Below are 10720 nucleotides of genomic sequence, written 5' to 3' on the forward strand. Positions count from 1 at the left end.
CTCTCCCTCCATCTCCCTGGGGGACTCCTCCATTCAATCCTTCCATCTCTGCTGTTCCAATTTCCTCTTTCACACCCCATCCCAATGTATTCTCTTTCTCTCTCTCTCTCTCTCTCTCTCTCTCTCTCTCTCTCTCTCTCTCTCTCTGTGTGTGTGTGCCTGTCTGCTGTCTATCTGTATGTCTGTCTTCTATAAATCAGGCTGGTCTCGAACTCAACCCACAGACATCCTCCTGCCTCTGCTGTCCCCCTCCCACCATACTAGGACTAAAGGCATGCGCCGCCATGCCCGGCTTTTTGTTGTTGTTGTTGTTGTTGTTTGTTTAATTACTTGATAAAATTCCAGGATGAATGAATGGATGAGTAGTGTTTTATCTGTTTTCAGAATCTCTGTAATCCAAGCTGGCTGAGAACCCTCCTCTTATCCTTGGTCCATTTCAAATTTGCAGCAATCCTCCTGCCTCAGCCTTTCCAACTCAGGGAATACCAGCAATGTGCTATCCAATCTGTCTGAGACCGAGATTCACACCCAAGGTCAATGTTTTACTGAATTTGCCGACGACGGTTTAGAAATGTAAATTAACCTACCCAGGAGGTGGGGCCAGGAAACAGATTCAAAAGTGTCTGAAGCCGCTTCTGCTGATACCGGACCAATCCGGACCAATCCAGTAATAAGGGTCGAGCTGGCTGACTTCTCGGCCGCGGTGAAAGACCCTGAACTGACCTTCGTACTGAAGTCTCTGGTCTCCCCTGGCCGTGGCTTTCCCTGAAGGAAATCCTTCAGATTTCTGGAAAGGAAGGTGAGTTTTGCCTGCTTTGCATCATCTTTTCCGTAATCATACTTTTTGTTGTTTGTTTGTTTGTTTTCCAGCTACTAAGCTTTTTAAATATTTATTTTGTGTGCGCTTGTGTGGGAGTGGGGGGTTGCGGGGAGACCCGGCTTGGCAGTCAGGCTTGCAGAAGTCGCGGGTTCTCTCCTTCCAACCCGGAGGGCCTGAGGATCGGATTCAGCCTTTGGGCTTAGCAGAAACGGCCTTCACACATCGAACCATCGAGGCGGCCCGACTTTTTATTTAAGAAATAAATTGGTTGATTTATGTATGGGAGCGTTGTTCTGCAAGCAAATCTGGTGGCCTCGGAGGCCAGAGGGGTCCACCTAGAGCTGGAGCCGCAGATGGCAGAGTGGACTTGGGGGAGGACACTGGACTTGAACCTCCACAAGTAGCCCAGACTGGGGACATTTCTGGGCCACCATTAAAAAACTTAAACTTGGCCGGGCGGTGGTGGCACACACCTTTAATCCCAGTACTCCTGAGGCAGAGGCAGGCGGATTTCTGAGTTCGAGGCCAGCCTGGTCTACAAAGTGAGTTCCAGGACAGCTAGGGCTACACAGAGAAACCCTGCCTCAAAAAAAAAAAAAAAAAAAAAAAAAAAAAAAGAAAAAAAAGCAAACTTAAACGTTTTAATGAGACAGGCTCTCGCTTTGGACTGCTGTTAGCTTAGCTTCCCAAGTGCAGGAGTTATAAGCTTACAAGCTGTTTGTGAACTATCCTGATCAAATTCAACAACTTAATTTTGGCATCCTTAGAAGCTTGATGGATGGTAGTGGTCGGTAAATGAGAGACTTGGGGGTTGGGCAGTAAAAGAATAAAAGAGCGCGTGAGAAAGGCGGGACAAAAGGTAAACAGAGGATACATTGGGGGGGGGGGGGAAGCAAGCCTGGGGAGGCGGGAATTTCGTGGGGTTTTTTGTTTTTGTTTTTTTGAGACAGGGTTTCTCCGTGCATCCCTGATCACACCCTCGCTGTAGAGCAGGCTGACCTCAAACTCGCAGAGATCTGCCTGCCTCTGCCTCTCTGCCGCCTCCTTAATGCTAGGATTAAAGACACACACAATCTGGCTTGAATTCCTTGTTTTATTATTATTATTATTAAAAATTAATATTTGACCTGTCCTTTTGATTTGCTTTAACCTTTTGCTGACTGGTAGAAGTCTTCCCCACCAAAACAAGCAAGCAAGCAAACAAACAAAAAACTAGAAAAAGACAACAACAAAAATACTGCTTTTAAGGATGGATATGGGGGCATACTTAATCCATCCAAGTACTGAGGAGACAGGCTGGAAGATCTCTGCGTTCCAAGCCAGCTGGGCCTACATAGCAAGTTCAAGGACCTAGAGAAACCCTCTCTCACAAAAATAAAATAAAATAAAATAAAAATATAAGTAAATAAAATTATATATATATCATCTTTATAAGACGGGGTCTCATGCAGCCATGGCCCTCTTGCAGAGATATGCCTGCTCCTGCCTCCCTTGTTCTAGTATTAAAGAAAGATACATCACATGTCTTTATTATTGTTGAAATATTTGAGTATCTAATATGCTGCATACAGAGATCTAAGGAACTTGATTCCTTGTGAAAGTTGACCCACAGGTAACCCTTTTTCGGGATGTAGAATCAGACACCCCAAAGCTAATGCTTAGTGGGAAGAATGTCAGACTGAGCCATAGCCTCGGATCTCAGTCCGAGTTCCAGATCTGAGCGTTCTGGCTCACACCTTTAATCCCAGCACTCAGGAGCCAAAGGCAGGTGGAGGAGTTCCGTTAGTCTCCAAAGTGAGTTCCAGGACAGCTAGGAACCAAAAAGAAAAAAAAAAAGGAGTGGGGAGGCCATATGGAGCGAAAGACAGAAGGCTGAGACCCTAAATTAGTCTGGGGGTGCTGTCAGCTAATAGGATCTTAAAAGCCCGGAGGGAGGTCAGAACCTGCTAAGGTGGCAGAAGGAACTAGGGACCCTGAGTGTCTTAAGTCTCTGAGGCAGGCTTGATGAGCTCAGTAAAGCCAGGCCAGGGAAAAGCGCCAGGATCCTAGAGGTCTAACCAGATTGTGACTAAGAGGAAATGCATTTGCAATTTCTGTGGCTACTCATTGCTGTAGGTTTTGTTTCTCCAGCCCGGGTTTTAATAGACGCACAAGGCTGACCTTGAACACTGTACTACTGGATGGTATCGAACTGTTGGCCATCCTCCTGCCTCCACCTCCCCTGCTGAGAGTACCAGCATGACCTCCTACTTCTTCATAGAGGCTGCTGTTATGTAGATAAATAGAAAAAATGGATAAAAATGGCTCTTTTTCATTTAAAGGTAAAATAAAATAATAATAAAAAGTACTTAGTGATAATATTTCTTATCCAGCCAGTGGGCAGTCACCCAAAAGTTTGACCCCTTCCTTATACATTGATTGCTTCGAATGCATGTTTGTATAGCACTTGAGGCTAGGAGTCTTACAGTGATACTAAAATCATAAATGAAGTGCCAGAAGTCCCTTTTGAGAGCATATACTGAAACTCCCCATGATTAATGACAGGATTGTATGTAGCCCAGGGTGGATTGATTCAACGCCTGATCCTCTTGCCTCCGTTTCCCAAATGCTGGGACTACAGGCCTTAGTCACTTGTTTTTTCTTATTTAGACTGGGTGTATGGTTTCCCTGTTTTGCAAAGTTTTCCCACTTACAGCTTGTCAAAAACCTTGTTCCCCGGTATGTGTTTGGCACTCTGTCATTAGTAATACATGGTTCGGGTTCTTTGCTTTAAAGCTGACCTCACATAGGTAATAAATTGGGAAAGTGGGAGAATACTATAATAGCACTTCCAGGTCATTGTTTCTTTTCCTGTAATCTTGTCAGCTGATTTTATTTTATTTTATTTTTATTTTTTGGCCTGCTTGCATTGATTTCTATTCACTTACTTATAGGTACTGGGGTTTTATAGTCCAGGGCTCCAGGCAGGCTAGGCAAATATTCTACCAGGGAGTCCCCTCCCGTACCTTGCTTTCTTTCTTCTGCCTTTTTTGATAGAAACCTCACACAGGTGGACCTTGGACTCATCCTGTGACCCAGGTAAGCCTCAATTTATGATCATGGCCTGGCCCCCCAAATAGCTTAAATCCTGTGCCTCCTAGGCCAGGCCCTTCTGTCATTTGAATCCTTCTTTTCTCCGTGCCTGGTTGTGACACAGGATACATTTGTCGTTTGAATAGGGCCTCTTGAGTTTACAGTCCTCCAAGCTAACATTTCAGATTCCTACCACACCAGTCCCAAATTTGCAGGGATGTCCCACCGATCCGGCTTCAGTTCTTTAAAAGGTTAAAATAAAGTAAAATAAAACGAAAATCAAAATATCCGTTACTCGGGTGTGATGGGTTGGGCTGGTAATCCCAGCTCTTGGGCAGAGGAAGGGTGGCCAAGAGTTTGAGCTGAGGCACAGCCAGATTCGGACAAACCTGGGCAACAGAGTAAGACTCAAAGCCAACGTATGAGTAAAACTGCTATTAGCAAATGGTATCTCACCAAAAAAAAATCAGGTAAAATAATTTTGGGAATGCTGGTGCATACCTGTAATCCAGGCACTCCGGCAACGAGGGTAGACTGATCAGTAAGGAATTCAAGGGTAGTCTCCACTGTGTAGGCAAGGAGTCAGAGACCAGCCTAAACTAAATCACTAGTGTCTGATACAACTTTCCACCCAAGCGTATTACAGAAACATATTTTCTTTAAGCAACCGTTATGTTTCCATGTAAGGCATTAATATTTGCCTAAGAGTTTTTTCATGTTGTCGCCAAGACTACTAAATCATACACATGTTTATTGGTTTTTTTTTAATTATTATTATTTAGAGAATATTTTACTCATTGTGATAATCAAACCAAAGCTGTTTTCTGTTTGTTTGTTTGTTTGTTTGTTTGTTTGGCTTTTTGAGACATCTCACTCTATAGCCCAGGCTGACTTCAGATTCAAGGAAATCCTCCTGGTTCAGGCTTCCTGACTGTTTAGGTAATGAATGAATGGGCCTAGGTCGCCATGCCAGCACAATGTAATACTTTAGTCTTCAGGAAAACAGAAAGCTACTTTTCTTTTCCTTCGAGGTGATGAAGACTGAGACCAGGCCTCACACATGCTAACCAAGCCCCCATCCCTGGTTTGTACTTTTTGGTTTTTCGAGACAGGGTTTCTCTGTGTAGCCCTGGCTGTCCTATAACTCAGGCTGTAGACCAGGCTGGCCTCGAACTCAGAAATCCGCCTGCCTCTGCCTCCCAAGTGCTGGGATTAAAGGTGTGTGCCACCACACCCGGCATATAGAAACCTTTTTGAAGTATATGGACTTGGACTTTTTGCTACTTTTATAGCCTGTTGCTCCTTAGTGAGTCACACATTTACCAGCCATCAGAAAGAACTGGAGTTGTTGCTTTTGAAGATAACTGTGTTAACCGTTTGTCCCTGAACGACCTCATAGTCCTCGAATTATGCCTCAGCCTCCAGAGTGGTGGACATTACACAATGAGCCACCCTACCTGGAAAGTCTTTTAAGAAAACCTCTACCTTCCTGGGCAGTGACCCCAGCACCCTAGAGGCAGAGGCAGGCAGATCTCTCTGAGGTCAAGGTCAGCCTGGTCTATAAAGCAAGTTCAAGGACAGCAAGGACTACACGGGGAAACCCTGTGTTTGGGTGCCTTTCAAAACACCAATAAATAAATAAAATCTTCCACTTTAAGATATATGTAGCGGATGTGGCCTTAAGCACGTTTTAATCCTAGCACTCAGGATGCAGCGTTGCATAGCGAGATCCTATCTAAAACCAAAATAAGATATCTAAGTATAATATTTTTCAAAGAACTCTATGTATATTTTTAGTTGTTCAAAACAGGGTGGCCCTCAAACTCGTAGATATTGCCTACCTCTGCTGTCAGGGTGCTGGGATACAAAGTATGCACCATGTCACTTTGCAATGTTTATTTTACTCTTTGCAGGTATGTGGCTTAGGGGGAGGGTAGCCATGACACAGGTATGTGGCTTAGGGGGAGGGTAGCCATGAGGCAGGTATATGTACTTAAGTGTAGGCAGGCACCCAAGGAAGTCAGAAATTTTGGATACCCCAAAGCTGGAGTTAGTACTGGCTTTTGTGAACTCCAGTTCTAAGAACAGTACACACTCTTAACCTCTGAGTCATTTCTCTTGACCAACAATATATTCTTTAAAATACACATGTAACCAAAATATTAAATATTTTAAGAAATATATTGTGTCTTCAACATAAATTCAAAAAGTAAAAGGACTGCTGGGTGTGGTTGTTGGGTCCCACCTATAATCCCATCTCCAGAGGGACTGAAGGAAGAGAGGTTAGTACACTGTAATAATCTCATTTTACCTTCTGTTGACCTGTAGAGAAATGTGCTCCTCTGCTGCTGCTTACAGTTAATCCTTAAAGCTATTGCTGAGCTATCAGGCGGCTTAAACTTGTCAGGCCAGGAATACTGCCGTGACTCTGTCTCCTTCCGCACTCAGCCCAGGACTACTGAAAAGCTAGTTGGGTTCTACTGCACTGTAGCTCCTGAGGGTACCGAGTGGGCCTGCTTCAGGTCACAGCAGTGCATCTGCTTATCTCCTCTCATTCATCGGCAGGGAAGAAATCCACATCAGAAACAAGCAGTCTAGTGTTCATGTGGTGCCACTGACCAGAATGTCCCAAGCGTCCAAGCCCCAGTTACCTGGCAACACAGAGGATCCATACTGTGGGACGCGCCCGGAGCCATCACAGCTCTTCAGTGATGATGACCAAGTCATAGTTTCCAGCAGATGTTTCCAGTCTCCAGAGCACAAGCAGCAAGGGGCATGCGGTATCCAAGATGCTGCTGAGTGTTACAGGGTAAGCTTTTTTAAGGAAAATCTACAGGAGTCTGGGCGACTTCTGGATGATTGATTGATGGATGGATGACACAGATGTAGTGGTTCTCCAGAAACGATCCCTGGGTGTTGATTTAAGAAATACCACAAGCCGGGTGGTGGTGGTGGCACAGATCTTCTATCCCAGCCCTCTGGAGGCAGAGGCAGGCAAATCTCCGAGTTTGAGCCCAACCCGGTCTACAGATCAAGTTCTGAGACAGCCAGGGTTGGTTTCACAGAGAAACTCGGTTTTGGGTGAAGTGGGATAGGGAACCCTCCTGTTCTCACACAGTGAGCTAACCTGCAACCCTGTGATCTGTTTGTCTGTAGAAGTTATTCCAGGAAGCCCTGGTTACATTGAGGGAGAAGCTTGAAGCGGCTACAAACTTACTGGCCGAAGAGCGAGAGAGAATGGTGACGATTCAGGTGATGGGTTATCCTGATGCCGGGGAGGGGGAACCTGCCATGGAGATAGCAGAGCAGATGAATTTGGATGTCTACTAATGTAAATGATAACATGACTATTGCCATAACACAAACCAGTAACAGCTACAACAGTTTCTACTGCAGTATAAATAAATATCCAATAAGAGATCTTCAAGGGTTAATGGCTGGTTTTATTAAATGTGTGTAGTAAATAAAAAATATGAAAAAAAAAAGAGATAGCAAATCAGGAGAAAGTATTTCTAGGGAAGCTAATTACTTTTAAGATTTGTTTTTATCCTTACTCTATTTAAAGATTTAGTTGGGGCTGGTGAGATGGCTCAGTGGGTAAGAGCACCCGACTGCTCTTCCGAAGGTCTGGAGTTCAAATCCCAGCAACCACATGGTGGCTCATAGCCATCTGTAACAAGATCTGACTCCCTCTTCTGGAGTGTCTGAAGACAGCTACAGTGTACTTACATTAAATAAATAAATAATTAAAAAAAAAAAAAAAGATTTAGTTGAAGGTTTATTTACAAATAGGTGTGAGTACATACATTTGATGCCAAAGGAGAAGAGTGAGATTTAGGTCCGCTGGAGCTGCAGGGGTGGGCTTTGTGAGCCACTTGATATTGGTGACGATGTCTGGTCCTCAGCTCTTTAAGCACCGAACCAGCTCTCTATCCCAGAAAGTTTCGTTTCTTGATAAGGAACTCTTCAAAAAATGAAAAGAAAGAAATTAAATTTTAAAACTGACCCAAGAGATGATTTTGCAGAAATGCAGGTATAAATATCTTTTTGCGTGCTAGGAATAAATCTTCCTATTTTCTTTTTTTTGCTTTTTTTTTATATGATTTAAACAAAAAACTAGCAGTGATACATACCTGTAGTTCCCAAAGTTGGCAAGGTAAAGCTTGAACTTACATAATGATTTCCAGGATAGCCTGAGGTAAATTGGCAGGGCATGTCTCAAGAGGACAGTTCTACAATCACACACACATGCACACACATTAGAGGGCTTTTGGCAGAGACGACGTGCCTCAGTTGGTAGAGTGCTTGCTAGCATGCATTGAAAGCCCAACGTTTGGTCCCCAGCAAAACCAGGCATGGTGGGAATATCTGAAATCCCAGTGCTAGAGAGGGGAAGGTAGGAGGGTCAGAAAGATGTTCACCGCCATCCTCAGTTACAAGCCAGAGGCCAGACTCTATCCCACAGAGAACCAAACAAAATGTTTTTGCTTAGAGCTTTGCTCATGGAAGAGAAAGCTCCCAGTGTTTTTAAGCCATAGGTCATAGGTTCCTTAGCTTATTTGGTTTTGGACACCAGGCTTTCAAGTAGCTCACACTGGTCTCAAACACACCACTCCCCTGCCTCAGCCTCAGCTGCTCTAAGACAATAGCATCACACCTGGGCTGCTTCGTCAGCTTTATAAAGTCAGCGAGCATTCCTTCGTCCGCAAAGTTGAGTTTATGGTTTTGTTGGTATCTCCGTGACTCTTCCCTGGATTTCCTCAGAGTTAGGGCTTTGCTTTCTTCCCTGGGGATTTACGTCTCCTTGTGGTTTGGCTGTGGAGAAACAGGGGTGCACAGTGGTTGTCAGTTGATCCTGTCTAACCTGAAATCTGTAACCTCCGAATCCGAGGAAGGAAGAAGAGCAGAGGTTTAAAGAGATGATCGAGGCCGAGTATAAGATGCGATTCCAGTTACTGACCGAAGAGGAGGGACTGGCGGCCTACCAAGTTGACCTGAGCTTACATGGGCCTAATCAGGACCAGCTGATGAAGTGCGGCACTGAGCTCATGCAGAAGTCCCAAGAAATGCTACAGGTGAGAAGCTGCTCTGGATGGAGAGTAGCTAAGTAGTGTATCCACTCCCAAATAAATTATCCAGTGACACAGGGCAGTAGGGGACACCTTTAATCCCAACACTTGAGAGGCGGAGGCAGGTGAATCTCTGTGAGTTGGAGGCCAAACCTGGTCTACAGAGTGAGTTCCAGGACAGTCAGGGCTACACAGAGAAACCCTGTCTTGAAAAAACACAAATCAAAAAAAGTTTATCCAGTGACAACCATGTGAGTATATTTACCTGCAGTTCTTTCATAAGATACTGTTCGAACACTCATATAAATAGAGAAGCAAGGAAGGAAAGAGGCCCATACATTTAGTTGTATATATTCATTATCTCATATTACAGTGTTAATATACCTACAACCATGGAAAGACACATGGCTAAGATGGCATTAATATTGCTTCCGTGCAGTGCCACATTGAGAGAATTAACCTAAGAAGACTCCCAGGGATTTTATTAATGGTTTAGTAGTTACTAGCTTTGGGGTAGCCTTGGGCCCGTGCGGCTCAGTGTCTAACCTAGTTTCTTTAGCTGCCAAATGGAAATAACAATGGCCTCTGGTTCATAACGTTGCTGTGAGGCTTGACTGAGATCATCTACAGAGGGCCCCTAGACAGCGCCTTGTACATTTTCAGCATTCTACAAATAGCAGGCGCCTTTATTACAGTTGGGATCTTTAATAGCAACAGGAGATTAAATGTAAACTATAGCCTTTTATAAGCGGCTTGCAGAATGGGCTGCAGCTGTACTAAGGCATGCTACTGATCATGAGGGCTAGCTAGCATGACTGTGCGTCAATGAGGAATTCTCCAACACAGAAATGATTTCCCAAATGAGAAGAAAATCCCTAAGTATTGTTTTTTTTTTTTTTTTTTTTTTTTCCTAATTGAAACAACCATGATCGGGTAGAATATATTTAGAAAGATAAAAAGGAAAACCAGTTTTCAATGGCCTCATTATTTAAGCATCTCTGCTAGTTATTGATTAAAGTATCAGTTTTTAAATTTGTCTTTAAGTAGCCAGGCTTGCTTGTAATCCTAGCACCCTGAAGACAGAAGCAGGATCTCTGAGTTCAAGCCAGTCTGTACGACATAGTGAGTTACAGAACAGCCGGGGCTATGCAAAGAGATGCAGTCTTTAAAAAAACAAAACAAAACAAAAAAGTGTTTTTGAGATAGTCTCACTATTTAGCTCCCGTTGGCCTAAAACTTGCTTTGTTTAGACAGGTTGGCCTTGAACTAAGATGCCTGCCTCTGTCCCTGGGGGCTGGAATTAAAGGGATACCATGCCCTAAGTTATCCTTTTAATTCATGATGAATATTCAAGTTCGGGACAAAATGTCACACCAGAAAGAGTGTGGCGTGTTTTGGGTGCCATGTTTGTTAATCTGAGTAAAGCGATTTCACGGACAAATGCCTACCTAACTTTGATATATTAAACAATAAGCGTAAAATTGCATTTCTTCATTTACTTAGAAAGGAAATCTCCCTCTGGAGTCTCTGCTAGCCTGAACTCATGATCTTCCTGCATCTTTTCTCCACGTCTCAAATTCCAGCATTACAGGTGTGTGCTGCGTCACACCTGGCCTCAGGTTTCTATTGAAAGACACCCTGCAAGCCAGGCATGGTGGCACAAGCCTTTAATCCCAGCACTCGGGAGGCAGAGGCAGGCGGATTTCTGAGTTTGAGACCAGCCTGGTCTACAAAGTGAGTTCCAGGACAGCCAGGGCTA

General features: G+C 44.0%; 1 protein-coding gene across 3 annotated transcripts in view; it reads left to right on the forward strand.

The window, feature by feature from the left end:
* The first annotated feature begins 727 nt into the window (after positions 1–727).
* The window catches only part of Triml2 (tripartite motif family like 2), a 17150-nt gene continuing 7157 nt past the window's right edge, over positions 728–10720 (forward strand). For 2 of the 3 annotated variants that reach the window (XM_021219717.1, XM_021219718.1), the window contains exons 1-4: positions 728–799; positions 6458–6701; positions 7049–7144; positions 8788–8967. In XM_021219717.1, coding sequence (XP_021075376.1) covers positions 6516–6701; positions 7049–7144; positions 8788–8967 — 462 coding nt within the window. In that variant the 5' untranslated portion in view covers positions 728–799; positions 6458–6515. Of the gene's footprint in view, positions 800–5745; positions 5762–6457; positions 6702–7048; positions 7145–8787; positions 8968–10720 lie in introns of all 3 variants that reach the window. The other variant, XM_021219716.1, reaches the window with a different exon arrangement.

Source organism: Mus pahari, chromosome 19, assembly GCF_900095145.1.
Source record: "Mus pahari chromosome 19, PAHARI_EIJ_v1.1, whole genome shotgun sequence".
Classification (NCBI taxonomy): Eukaryota; Metazoa; Chordata; class Mammalia; order Rodentia; family Muridae; genus Mus; species Mus pahari.